The following is a 14,350-nucleotide window of genomic DNA, read 5'->3' as shown; positions in this document are numbered from 1 at the left end:
TGAACCACCATGAAGCACCACTCCTTCCTCGTCCATCCTTTGTGATGACTCCTGGGAACGGGCTCAGGGCCTCTGGGGAGGAAGTGCTCAGAGAAGAACATAGCCCACACACGTGCACACAGGTCCACGAGAGCCAGCGGCAGGCAGCCGGCCTAGATCTACACCGAGAAAGCAGAGACTGAGCTCATGGCACTGGACAGGAGCAAGTGGAGCCTTTGTTGGCAAAGGAAGAAGCTCATGTCACATCCTTGCATATAGAAGAGGCTGAGCAGATGGGCCAGGACCTCTGTCTGAGCTCAACACACCTCTGCCTCTACATGGGAAGGACAACTGACATGGGAATGTCCACTTGCTTGATATCAGGCTGACTTAGTAGCCTGTGGGTAAGGGTGAGCTTTTTCCAGGATGAGGAGTAGTCGGGGAGGGAGTAGGCAGGGGAGACATTGGCCTCTTTGGTGCCAGTGGTAGTGTTTTCTTCTGTGACATCACCAGTCTCAGCAATGTGGTCATTTCTGTTCCCTACTCCTATTCTCATTCCTTTTGCAATTTCCCTCATTGTGCTTCACATACCCAGAGCCAGGAGTTCCTTCCCTTCACCATAGTCAGAGCCTCTCCTATATTACTCTCACCTAAGCCTCTGCTGTCAACAGTTTTTCAGCAGTCCAGGTTCCTCCCTAATTAGATTTCTGTAGCCAAGAAGCCCCACTTCCTCTTTCTGCATGATTGAGACCCCATTCTGTGCCCACTACTAGCCAGAGCTAGAAATCTGATTTTTTTCCAAGGTGACTGTAGTCAATCTGGGCTCCTACTTAAACAAAGCCCCCTGACTGCCTGCTAATTTTTTCTGATGCTACGAGTGCTGGCGCAGAGAAATTCAGTCTAGAGTTCACTGAAATGCTGAACTATGTAGTATCCAGTTGACAGAGCTGATTCCAGAAGCAGCCTTAAAGCCCTGGATCAGGAGATCCAAGAATACACCTCAACCAGGCACGTCAGGATTACATAAGTATGCAGTCTGGGCAGGCAATGGTGTCTGCCCTACCTGTTATAAGGTCCCTTGAGTCTCTCGATTCTCACAGAAGCCCCAGGTAGATGAAAGGTCTCAAATGTCTGTTTAAGGCCCATGGTTGAACACATTTAGGTGTCAGCATTGTTATGACAACACAACCTACTTGGTCAGAGCTTAACAAAGCAAGGCTTGGATCTTCTAGGATAATAAGCATTTTATAGGCTGTCAATCAAGAGAATGGCCTAGTAGAAGACCAGCAAGATAGGATTGGTAGGGTCCTGGGGTCCCTATGCATTCAGCAAGTCTTCCTCATCATTCCTGAACTTCTACGAGGTGCAGAGACAGTGTTTTTTGGCCCAGGGGCCTCAGTAAAGCTGTTTTAACACATAGGAATTCATTGCATTGGAGAATACGTTTGGAGATAGGCAAAAGTGAGGTTACTCACCACATAAGCAGACAATTTTGCATGATTCACAGGTCTCTCTTGCTCATATGTAAATGGGCCATAAGAACGTTCTTCATGGAGCTTTACTTTCCAGTGCTCACAGCAAATGAGCAGAGAAGTCAGAAATAGAAGGGATGGTCAGACCAACTATGGGGAGGGGGGATATACAAGGTTGATTGATACTGTTATACAGTCCTATGTGTGAGCTCTGTGGGAAAAGTAACATGAGGTATGACTTTGGAGCTGTTTTCACAATGAACACAAGGAGTAGTGGAGGTGAGAATGTGACTGTTCCTGTAGGCATTAGTCAAGAAAAGCCTTTGGGGAGCTCAATTTCTGTGATGTTTATGGCTGTGATAGTTACTGTCTGCCTCTATCCCCCATTCCTTCATGGAAACAGTGATAAGATGAGGGTCTCACCCATACAGCCTTGATTCTCCTCCAATCATAGGCCCTGGAAATTAGTGCTCAGGAATCTAGGTTGGTCCAGTGAATTGCTTCAGGAAACAGAATGAGAAAAACAATGGCATGCTAATTACTATTGAACATGGGTCAGTCACATCAATTTTCCTATTATTTCCCATGTTTAGGGTTTTCATAGTATGTCAGGTAGTGTGTAAATGTTTTCCTACAAAAGCACCGTCATTTTCCTGGAGTATCTAATTTCCATTCTGTCAAGATTTGAACTAAATCATGACTTAATACAACTCTAGTTAGTATTAGTGAAAATAGTGTCAGACTCCAATGCCATGAAGGTGCAATTTGCCTTTTGTGTATTACAAATTGCTTCTTTCTAGTTGTAGTCAATCAGGAGTTTGACATCTGAACACCACAAACTTCTTCCTTTCACTCTCCCTCACCCTCTCTCCCTCTCTTTCTCTATCATCTGTAACCATGCACTTAGAGAAAAGACCCATTAGGAATATGCATATATAAACAGAACTAATATGTGAGTTAGCTTTCCATCATGGTAACAAAATAATGGAAAATAAAAAGACTCATAATTTCAAAAGTTTCATCTCGCATGCCAGGCAGGGCAAGGGTACAGAGTACTCCTATCATGGTGGAAAGAAAGCAACATCTAGCATTCAAAGACCTGTTTCCAAATAACCATCTTCCTGCAACCAGGCCCCAGTTTTCACCACTGTATCACCTTTTCAGTAACATTTTCAAATCTTGATAACATTAATAGCTTTAAATAGTTTTGAATTCACTAGACCATAGGTAGGATAATCTAATCATCTCTATAAATTCCTTCAGCCAGTATTGTGCTTTTTTTAATTCCCAAGTCGCCCTTAATCCAGTTCAAATAAACAATCAAGGTATGCCTTCACAGCAGCAAAGTAGTTGTAGTTGCAACAATTTTAACCATGAGAGTCCATGGTTATATCCCAATTGGAGCAAAGACTGTTTTGAAATGTTGATAATATTTTATCAATACAAATATCATATATGAAAATATAAGCATGTAAAAAAATGACAATACCTCCCTTTGCAACTTATGTAATATTCAACTTAGTTATTTGGGGTCTCATTTTCCAAGATGAACAAACAGATTCTTTTTTGATTTCCTGGGGCGTTTTGTGAAGTCTCAAAGGCAGTTTTTTTTTGCCAGTACTGAGCCTTGAACTCTGGGCCTGAGCACTGTCCTTGGGCTTTCTCGAGGCTAGCGCTCTACCACTTGAGCCACAGCACCATTTCTAGCTTTTTGGTATGTATGTGGTACTGAGGAATCGAACCCGCGTCTTCGTGCATGCTAGGCAAGCACTCTATCACTAGGCCACACTTCAGGCCCTCAAAGTCGAGAAGACATCATTTAGAATCTGATTTGACAAAGGAAAAATGTCACAATTTGTGAAAAAGCTTGAATACTTGGTTATTTCGATTAGACATTCATGAAAAACTGCCAAAGTGCAAAAAAAGATTGAATCATGCTTTGGAAACCTATACATTCTTTTTTATAACTAGATAGGATGATATGTGTAGCTGACTATTGCTAGTCATGTACTAAATATTTCATTGCATTTGTGGTGAGGCAGTATAGCATGGTAAGATGGAAAGATCAACTCATGGTAGCTGTGGAGCAGACAGACAGGGGAAGAGGAGACAATGTACTAGGGGGGTTACTCCTCTTGCCCTCTTTAAATGCTATTCATCGCACAGATTGGGATATCAAGAGAGAAAGTTTTCTTCTTACTTTATCCTGACAAAAATATCCAGAGACATGCTTCATCACAGCTAAGCTGTGATGGGGAACACCTGTAACTCTATCTGATCAAGAAGCTGACATCTTAAACTCAGGACCTAGGCATTTTTTTATTACAGAATTTATTAACATTGATTTTTACATCATAATTCAAATGACATTTAACAAACAAATATTCAATAAGGGAATCTCTATATACAGTCACTGGCATTTAGATTTTAGAGGGTTTCTATGTCATAGATACATATTAATCTGTGTAATAAAACATTATGTCTATAGAGTCATGGATTTTTATGTCTATGTAATTTTATTTATATTTCTAGTACCATGTCCATAGCATAGGGTCTGCAAATATTGAGTCCTCGCTCTTGTACTCTTTGGATCTAATAGACACATATTAAGGAATACCATGAGGATCTAGGCACTTTTGTGCAAGGGTTGTGTTACCACTTGAGCCACAGCTCCACTTTAGTTGTTTATCTGGTTAATTGGCTCATGCCTATAATGTAGCTACTCAGGAGACTGAAGTTTGTGCATTTTTAATTCGGCTATTCATTATTACAGTTTTTACCCTTAAATTCCTCTCTGGTATTTTTCATAGTTCAGTTTGAGAGCGGAAAAGGTATGGAATCAGAACAAAGATCCCCTCCCATAAGGACTGTGTCTCTCACAATTGCCTTGAGTAGTCATGTATGAAAGTGTCTTGACATCACCTCATGGTCGTTTGTCCCAGAAAGACTTACATGGGAGCAGTAGACAGATTGGACTATAAGTGTGCACTGGAATAGACACCCAGTGAGAGGGGCTGAATGACACATGGAGAGCTCCCAAAGGCTGCATGGAACCTTTGATTGGATCTAGGGATTGCTATGGGCAAGAGGTGTTCAATGATATAGAGGCTTATAGTTATCTCCTGGATATGTACCTTATTATTCTCAGCACAATCCACTTCCAATAGTCACTGATCCTTCTTTGGGACTCTCTCCTGTAGTGGGAGCTTTGTTTATATTTTTCTTCAATAAATCTCTGCCATTTTACTTCTGCTGTGTCCATAGGCTCTTTCTGAAGACCATGAAGACAGGTCCCAATGCAGATGTTGCAGTTTCTTTTTCCCCCCAATGTATTTAGCCTCACTGTTTCCAAACTACAGCATAACTGTAATATAATGGATAGCTTGAATTCAGCAATCATTTCACAATATATTCACACATAAAAACTTTGTATATGCTAAATACATGATTTTTTTCAACCATACCTCAAAAAAGCTTGGGAAAGAATGAATCATCTTAACAAGGAGACTTTATGTGAAAGGCTTTCTGTGAGGAGGAAAGGATAAATGTTACAATACAAAAAATATGTCTCAATGACTTGGAAGAAAACGGTTTTGTTGTGAAGGGAAGAGTAAACAGGGTGGAAAAGAATGCAGTGTGACAATGGGAATTACTGGATGGTAGAAGAGAATGTTTTACCTGGGTACAGAGTACTCTTAGAAGGTACCACTATAGCTGTCTGGTGGCTTGGAACAGAGGTAGGCCAAAGTTTGAATCTGAAAAAAAAAAGAGAAAAGTACCTCAAACATTTCCTAGTCCTGATTTTGGTCCTGTTTATTAGTGGGTAGCAAGCAGTTCAACTAATCATTTATGATCCATAAGAACAGGAATTTGAAGGAGTTTTATGTGGCCTTGTTATGGGTTAATAAGGGAGGCATTTCTTGAGTTTCATGTAAATCATATGGGGAAACGTATCTTTGTAAGAACATATTTTTTGGAACATTAAACTTAGTGTTTTCAGTATCACTGGAGTGAGGTACAATTCAAAACTGACATCATTTCTTACTAGGTTCTTATAGCTTAAGGAAGGAAAGGGGAAGCTAGTTTTATACTAGTGAGAAGTAGAATAAAGAGAAATGTAAGTCTGGCTAGAGGAGTAGCCCGTCTTTCAGAGGTGAGTATGAGCTGCCATCAAGAGAATGACTGCCATGACATCGTAATGTAAAATGGTGGATGATGGTGGCAAGGTGGAATTGTCGACTGTTACTTCAAGAGCAAGTAGTGTATTGTTTTGATTTTTTTCTTGTTGTTTTTTTTTGCCAGTCCTAAGCTTGAGCTCAGGGCCTGATCACTATCCCTGGATTTTCTCAAGGCTAGGGCTCTACCACTTGAGCCTCAGCATCACTTCTGGCTTTTTGGTATGTATGTGGTACTGAGGAATTGAACCCAGGTCTTCATGCATGCTAGGAAAGCACTCTACCACTAGGCCAAACTCCCGGCCTCAAGTAGTGTATTGTAACTATGGTCATATAATTTTATCCTTGTGAGGGGAACATTGATTTAAAAGAGTCTTCAAAATATGTTCTTGTTAAATAAACAAGGAGTAGTGAGAGTATATGTGTATGTTATCCATGTGAGACATTGAAAACAGATGCAGTTAAAGGGTGGGGATGTAAGTTAATGATGGAGTAGATGTTTAATGTGTAGAGGCCATGAGTTTCATGTCTAGCACTATGAAAATAAATACAGTAAATCATAAATGTGAATGGCCACTTGTGCAACTCCTTTGATATTTTAATGACCTTTAAGTTTTTGTCTGTATAAATAGATGAATGAGTAAATAAGTTAGAGAGGTACTTCTGCAAATATGTTGATCTGTGACCCTTAAGATTTTCTTTCAATAAATAAATATATAGGAGGCAGGTGGGAATGTGGCCTAGTATGTATGAAGACCAAGGTTCGGCTTCTCAGGTCCATATACATAGAAAAAGCTAGAAGTGGCACCGTGCCTTAAGTGGTATAATAGGGACTTTGAGAAAGAGCAAGGACAGTTTCCAGGTCCTCCATTCAATCTCTAGGAGTGGCAAAAATAAATACATATATAGGATGGGTGGGCACATATTTGGTCAAGTACATTTGTCAGTGTTAGTTAAATTTTTTCCTTAATAAAAGTAGTAAGGAATTAAATAAATGGTGTTGGCTGGTAGTTTTGTAAACATGTTGAACATTCAGTTAGTTTTAGATTTTTGTTTGAATATATATATTGATAAATAAAATGGATAGATGATTCTGCAAATATGTTATTCAATACCCTTAAGTTTTTGTCTGCTTTTAATGTTTCATTATGACATTTTATAAAAGGGTAGTCTTTTTAGTCTCAAATAAGGCCAAAGAAATATCGAGCTGAATAGTTTCAACTTTTGTCTCTGAAATGTGTTGTTTTAGTTTGCTAATTTGTGTGCTATCCATGGAGTGTTTTACAGAATAGTGATTTGTGGTTCCTGGTTAATAAGAAAAATTTTTGTCTGTGGAAGAAAGTAGCTTTTGGAAGGCCAGACTGCTGTTTGGGTGTTAGGTGGAGCCAGAGAGGAGAATTTTTGTATGGTTTTTCACTTCTTAGTGAGGTGTGAGAGTTGCTATGTGCTTATGAGATGGATGAAGGAGTTTTATTTTCAGGGGTTAATCACTTGTCCATAGCCTACTAAAAAATAAACATGGATTTCGCCTTTGAATTTGTTATAGTTTCGAGTGGTCCTGTATTTTGTATTTCATTATCTTTTTTTCCTCACATCTGTATTTCGTGCTAGTTGCGTACCAGCTGTTATGATTGGCGTTGTGCTCAGCCCTTGACTCTGTGTCCGGTCTTGTATTTTGCTCACAACACTGTAGTGAGAGTTTGCATTTACAAGTGCGTGGATGGTGTAACGAGGGGCACGTGATCACAGAGCCGCAAAGGCTGCTGGGTTCCAAAGAGCATTGGTGATGTTCGCGCGTCGGTTAATACAGTCAGGTGGCGGGTCCGAGCTTGTGTTCAGAACCGCTAGAAGAGGGTCGTGTGCGCATGCGCACTGGGGGCGGAGCGTCGCTTATAAAGCCCTGCCTCCTCGTGATCAGTCAGTTCGGCGGCAGAAGCAGAAGCTGGAAGGAGCTCTGTGGACCATTTCCAGCCGGTATATGACTTGATTCTTCGGGCCCAGACAGAAGATACTCTTCTCAAGTAAAGATCTGTACTATTTTTCTCATAGTTTTTTAAAGGGCGTAGTGGAAACTGGCAGTAGTCAGGTACTTTGAGGAGAATTATTCTGTGTGGGCCGCTCGGGGCCTCTCGACTCCCTCCTCAAAAATGGCGGTTACTGGGGTGGGAGCAAGGAGGAGATAACTATGTAATGTTTGGTTTTCAACAATGGATTGGGGACTTATACAAACGAATATGTTCCTTAAAGCTTCTCTGTTAGTGCTATTTTCATTTAATTTTTACACGGCGCTTTACCTCAGGCCCGGGGCACTGCTCGTCCGCGTTCTGAACGCGACACCTCTACCCCTTAACCCACAGCACCATTCTAGCTTTTTCTGTTTTTCTAACATAACTAATTGAACCCAGCGCTTTCAGCGTGATACGCAAACACTTTATCACTACGCTATACTCCCAGCCATCATTTTTATTTTATTATATTTAAATTTTTGTCGGCATGGGACTTGAACTGTGGGCTTGAGCTCTTCAACTGCATGCTACCACCTTAGGCCTTGAGCCAAACATCACTTCCCGTTCTCTAATGATGAAATGTAGATAAGACTCTCAGATTCTTTACGGCCCAAGCTGCCTTTGAACCAGGATTCTCAAATCTCAGCCTCCTGAGTAGCTAATATTATACACTTGACCCACGGCTCCAGTTTATTTTTACTTTTCACAACATGTTTCTGTTCTGTAGATCATCATAGAATTTCTGGACTTCAAATCACATGTCTACCTCACACTACTGAGCAGTTTCCACTCCTAGTGTACCGACCTTTCAGGGTATTTACAAAGTAATTTAGGAAATTTGAGCATAAATGGGACATAATAAACTGCACTTTCTGTATGTAAGAGTTACAATAGCCACAAAAGTTTGATCTGCCCTTGGCATTCTTTTTGCTCTACCACATATTATTGAGCAGTTCTTCTCTGTGTGAACTCTATACAGTCTTCCATTTACACTCCTCATTACTAGAACAGTATACAAGACACAGCAATAATAAAAATTCTTTCTTCCTTACCTTAAACAGCTTCAGTGCTATAGGACAGAATACCCAAACTACAACACTTGACCTTGCAGCTCGCACCAAAGTACAACTTCCAATCTCCAGCGCTGTCTGACTGTTACAACGTGAACACCACTAAGGTTTGTATGGCGTACACGGACAGGAAAGGGGACTCTGTAGCATCGACAAATAGCAGAAATGGCAAGGGGCTGCCTTTTGGGATTCACAAACTACAGTGTACAGCCACATTATGGTACAAAGTCTGCGCTAACCTTTCAGAATTCTCTTTTTGCCTCTCATTACACCTCCCACACATTTTGAATTCATAAACTATTATTTTCTCAGAACTTTATTCCTCACTAGAACCTACCCCCTCCCATCATTATGGCCAGAATGCTTTATTAGTTGAAACATACACAGAATACCTGTTGCTCGCCAAAGACCTTAACTTTACCACATAACACAATTACCGATAAAACTCCATAAATTATGGCACCATGAATTTCTCCTAGTGGTAGAGTGCTTGCTTAGCATGCACAAACACTCACATGCCATTCCTCAGAGCAACATACACAGAAAAAACCAGAAGTGGTGCTAAGGCTCAAGTAGTACACCTCTAGCGTTGTGGAAAGCTCAAGGACAAGCTCAGGACCTGAGTTCAGTCCCCAGGACTGCCAAATTTCCATTAAAAAAAACCTATACTTTGTCCTGCACTCTCCCCACCTAGCAATCTTACATTTCTCACAACTGTGGCCCTTGTCATGTATCTCACATTCCTCAAAGTGGAGCTCCACATCTGCGGCCAATCTTTGTCCAGTGAGGCGATACCAAGCGATCTGCACTCCTACATCTCCAAGTAGGCCTTGGGGAATGTTTACACAAAGCCATGTTCACTACCCCTGGGCATCATACTCTGACTCCTGACCTTGTCCTTTTCTACCACAGGCTTTCATAGCACCACAGTCCTAGAACTTCCAAGGAGGAACGTGAAGCAGTACAAGGTAAGCAGGATAAGGGGTACGGGTTGCTGCAAAAACCCCAAACAAAATAATTCTAGGAAGCCTACGGAGTAGAGAGTACATTTCTAAGGGGAATTTCTAGCAGATGACTCTTAGTAGAGAATTACTAACTATGCTCTTTCCCATCTGTATTACAGGCCGTGGTGAAAACCTGAGACACTGCTGCCTTTCTACTTGTCACTGCTTTAGCATTCTTTCAATTCTCTTAGGACTGTGAGCTTCTTACTGCTCTAGTGTCAGCTAATAGTGATTGGGGACAATGGCTCTGGCACTCTTAGAGGATTGGTGTAAGGGGATGGAAGTAGATCCCCAAAAGGCCCTGCTGATTGTGGGTATCCCAGTACACTGTACTGAGGTAGAGATTGATGAGACTGTGAAAGCAGGTTTACAAGCCCTGGGCAAGTACAAGGTGGCAGGAAAGATTTTTAGAAGGGAAGATAATGCTAAGGCAGTGTTCATTGAATTACTTGATGTTATCAATTATACTATGATACCCACTCACATACCAGGCAATGGAGGGACCTGGGAAGTGGTAGTCAAACCCCGAAACTCGGATGAGGAATTTATGCGTAAGCTGAATGCCTTTCTCAAAGAGGAGGGCCGGAAAACTGTAGATGTGGCCAAAATGTTGGGGATTGGCATCATTTCCATGGATGGCACAAATCTCAAGGCCACAGGTGACACCAGGCCATTAGATTTGCAGCCTCTGCTGGATAACACATGGTACCGAAAACTCAAGGTGTTTTCAGGAACTGTTTACCCAGGCCAACAGGAAGAGCCCTTTGAAGTGTGGATAGAGCAGGTCACTGAGATCATGCATTTGTGGCAGGTGTCACAGGGAGAGAAGAGGCGGCGCCTCATAGAGAGCTTGCGTGGCCCCGCCCTAGCAATCATTCGGGCGCTTGTGGCCAGTGACAACTCCATGACTGTGGAGCAGTGCCTGCACAGCCTGAATCTGATCTTTGGAAACAAAGAGGATGCTAGAATATCTCAGTTCAGGTTTCTGCAGTCTTCTCCTAGGATTACAGAGAAGATATCTTCTTTCTTGCTGCGCTTAGAGCCCCTATTGCAGAAAGCTGTGCAGAAAAGTCCAGTGTTAACACAAAATGCAGACATGATTCGTCTCAAACATGTCCTATCTCGGGTCTCCATGACCCCCAGCCTCCGGGGTAAGCTTGAGCTCTTAGACCAGCGAGGGTGCCCACCATGTTTTCTGGATTTTATGAAGCTTGTCCGAGATGAAGAGGAGCACCAGAATACCATCACAGTGATGAGGGAGAAACAGAGGCTAGATGCTTGGGTAAGACAAGGGGGTGCTAACAGGCAGAGAGTACAGGTCACTGTCCAGAAAACTACTACTGCTTCCCAGACTATGAGTTTTACTGATAGTGGCACCCAGTCCACACAGGAAATCATACCTGTACCACTGAAGCGCAGGCGTATAATGAATGATAGTGTAATGGAAGAAGGGCAAAGTGAGGTTACAAACCAAGGAGCTGACACCATACAGGCTAAAATCGTGTCGGGAAACACATTGGGGGCTGGGGCTGTGAGCCACCCCAAGCCCTAGGAAACAAAGGCTCAGGAGATATATGGGGCCCTCCTCCTTGCAAGAATCAGGCACACCTTGAAAGGGGAACTAGGGAGCCCACACAACTAACAAGGTACCTAATGGGGGCAGAGGGGCAGGGCAGCCAGGCCCAAGCCACACCCTGTCCCCTGCTACCAACTAGAAAATATGACAATAACCAAGACCAAAATTCACCCACCTCAATGAAGGCCATACACAGAGGCCCCATGAACTACCAGGGACCTATACAGGAAGCTGACACACCCAACCTACAAGAAACCCAATTATCCACTGTAGACCATAGTGAAACAGAGGACAAACATAGTGAGGCTGAGGGGTTTGGCCTAGTCACTAGGCCACCTTCACATGCCCACCATGGGGGCTCTGGTTTAAGTCTGCTCACTAAATGGGAAGCTTCAGGGCATCCCCAGCCAGAGAGAACCAATGCCTGCAGCCAGGGGTGCAGGACACTCAGGGAAGACACCGCAAGGTCCAGCCTATCTTCAGGATCACTCCCCATTGTTCCAAGGGAATCCCAGGAGAGCAGTGTCCTGAAGCACCTGCGTGAGTAAAGCCTGGGTCTTTCGACCCAAAAGCCTGGGAGGCCAGAGCCTCCGAGAGCTACTTTCCTCCCCTGCAGCCTAACAGGGCTGTATGGGAAGGAAGCAAACATTCAGGAGATACCACACATGGGCACGGGGTGGGGGGAATTCTTTGGGACAGTTCTGTAGAGCTATCATGGGAGTGAGTGGGTGTGCCGGGCAGGTTTTGTTCTAAAAGAGGCAGTGGTGGATGGCAGGACTTGGTATGGGGTTGTTTTGTTCTTTTTGTTCCTGCAGAGAGGCTGGAGAACCAGAGATAACAAGCAGGGAGTACCAGAGCCTGGCGTGGCAAGTTACAACTCAGCCAGTAATAAGGCCAAGGCCAGTTTGTACCCTGCCAACTTGGGTGGCTGAGCTGGAGGTATCTGTAAGATGCCAGCCTACGTGGAGGTGTCAGCTAATGTGAACTTCTCTTGGAGCGAAGGCTCTGCTTGCTCCTGTCTGGTGCCATAGTCCACCTCTGCTTTTTTTCTTGTAGACATAGGCCAATCTATTTGATGTTCTCTTGCATGTGTGTGTGTGTGTGTGTGTGTGTGTGTGTGTGTGTGTGTGTGTGTGTGTACGCACATGCATGAATGCACTCATGCATACATGAGTGCATGTGCATTCACTGAGGAGTTCCTTTCCAGAGGCCTAGAGCCCAGTCTCAGAAGCCAGCTGAAAGGGTGTACAAAAACAAATTGTGACTCAGTGACTTGAACTTCAACATTGGGCAAAAAGATCTGGGCCAGAGCTGACCTGTGTGATTTTCCTTGCTGTGCTTTCCCATGTCCCGGGATGTCTTGTTGCAGACATGGACGAGGCCACCCAAACTGGATGATCCCTAAGAAAGGTCTCCTGAAGTGAGGGAGCATTGCCAAAGGCCATTGTACTGGCAAGAGACAGATCTGAGACCCTCAGCAAGGAGTGTTGCCCAGAAGGGGCTGGTGAATAAAACATGGTCTCATGAGTGGAGACAGACTGGTGTTATCCATTGGTGGTGGAAGGTCCTGCCTGCATTTTCATCCTTTTCCTAATGGTTTTCAACAAATATTTCTGTTCAATAAATTTTTTGCATGCATCTGCTGAGTCTCATCTCTTGGGAGTGCATAGGGGGTAATGGTTTCTGGCTTAACATGAGGGATGTCAAGGTAAAGATTTGGTAAGGGGCTGTGGGGGCCACTAGATGAGCAGATACCAGTGAACAGCATACTTATTCCTTTCAAGACCAGTGTTTGGATTCCCAGGGGATTCAGGGCGCTCCCAGGAATAACTGGATCAGGCGTTGAATGGGTCTCAGGGGCATGAGGGCCTCAAAATCACTGACAGGACAAAAGTGTTGGGAGAGGGTCATTTGGTGTCTCCAGTGAAATCAGAGTGGCCAGGTATGCAATCCTAGCCCGGCAAAGCTCACTAGACAAAGTTCCCATACCAGCCTGGGTATGAAGCCAAGATGCCCCAGTGTGTAGCTACTTTTAAGTGCTCTGAGCACTGAAATGGTCTTGCCCAGGATAACAGTAGAGCTGGCCCTGCCTTTAGAGCTGTGACCATCTCCATCCTCTCATTGAAGTATGTCAAGAGAGGGTGGACAGGATTTTGGTTATAGCTCCATCAAACACCACACAGTTGCTGTAGAAATCTGTCAGGAGATGCTCCTGATTTCACTGGCAGGACAGGAGGGGAAGGGCGGGCAAGGTGCTATTGCCAGTCAGCCAGTCCTTGGGAACTGTGCCTTTCTCATGAGTAGGGCTCTGTGCCATCGTGCCTGAGTAGGTGAGACAGTCACTGTCCTCTGGGCTTCCATGAATAGCCCCCTCCAGCTTTGAGGGGGATGACAAGTTGGGATTTTAAGTTGAAGTTATTTAGAAAGTGAGTGTATTTCACACCACTACCCGGTAACCAGGCATTTAGGTCATGTAACCCGTGGGCAGGAAGCTCAAGCGAGAGGCTAGCCCTGGACTTCTGAGGATTCTCCAGGGAGCTTCAGCCCCCACACGGCCTTCTGTGTGCTCCTGGCCTCCACCTGCTGCTGCCCCTCACACTGCCCACTCAAGACGCTTGTGATCATTTTCCACCCCCATCCTCCACAGAGGGGGTGACAGGTGAGGGCCTCAGCCAGGCAGCCTGCTCCCCAACATGCACTGGCCATCAGCAGGGCTAGGATCTGGTCCAGAATTCACAGGTCCCTGGAGGCCACCCCATTCTCAAGCCTCAGTCCTCTCTTTTGAACAGAATGACGTTGTCTGTCTCCCCTCACTTTTGGCCCGTTGAGAGGGGATCACTCACACCCAGGAACCTGGCACCTTCACTAGAGTAGAGTGGGCAAGGAAAAGAATCCCTGGCACTGGTCAGCCACTTCCCTGGGCGTCACACATTAGGCCCACGTCCGCTGGTGTGGGAGCTCTTGATCTGTCTTTACTGGCTCTGCTGTACACAATTTTCCCCAGTAAAAGCCCAGGCAACTTGGGACAAACATGACCAAGTTGTTGGGAACAGCCGTTACATCTTCAT

General features: G+C 44.0%; 1 protein-coding gene across 1 annotated transcript; it reads left to right on the top strand.

Moving 5' to 3' along the window:
- Window positions 1–8,702: 8,702 nt before the first annotated feature.
- On the top strand, window positions 8,703–12,396 carry Pnma5 (PNMA family member 5). The gene is made up of 3 exons (XM_090325615.1): window positions 8,703–8,809; window positions 9,615–9,670; window positions 9,826–12,396. Exon 3 carries the CDS (start codon window positions 9,948–9,950, stop codon window positions 11,256–11,258), a length of 1,311 nt encoding a protein of 436 aa, XP_090181741.1. The 5' UTR covers window positions 8,703–8,809; window positions 9,615–9,670; window positions 9,826–9,947; the 3' UTR covers window positions 11,259–12,396.
- The last annotated feature ends 1,954 nt before the right edge of the window (window positions 12,397–14,350 follow it).

This window comes from Megascapheus bottae, chromosome X (genome assembly GCF_031878675.1).
Source record: "Megascapheus bottae isolate mThoBot1 chromosome X, mThoBot2.hap1, whole genome shotgun sequence".
NCBI lineage: Eukaryota > Metazoa > Chordata > Mammalia > Rodentia > Geomyidae > Megascapheus > Megascapheus bottae.
This window is presented reverse-complemented; position numbering and strand designations above follow the sequence as displayed.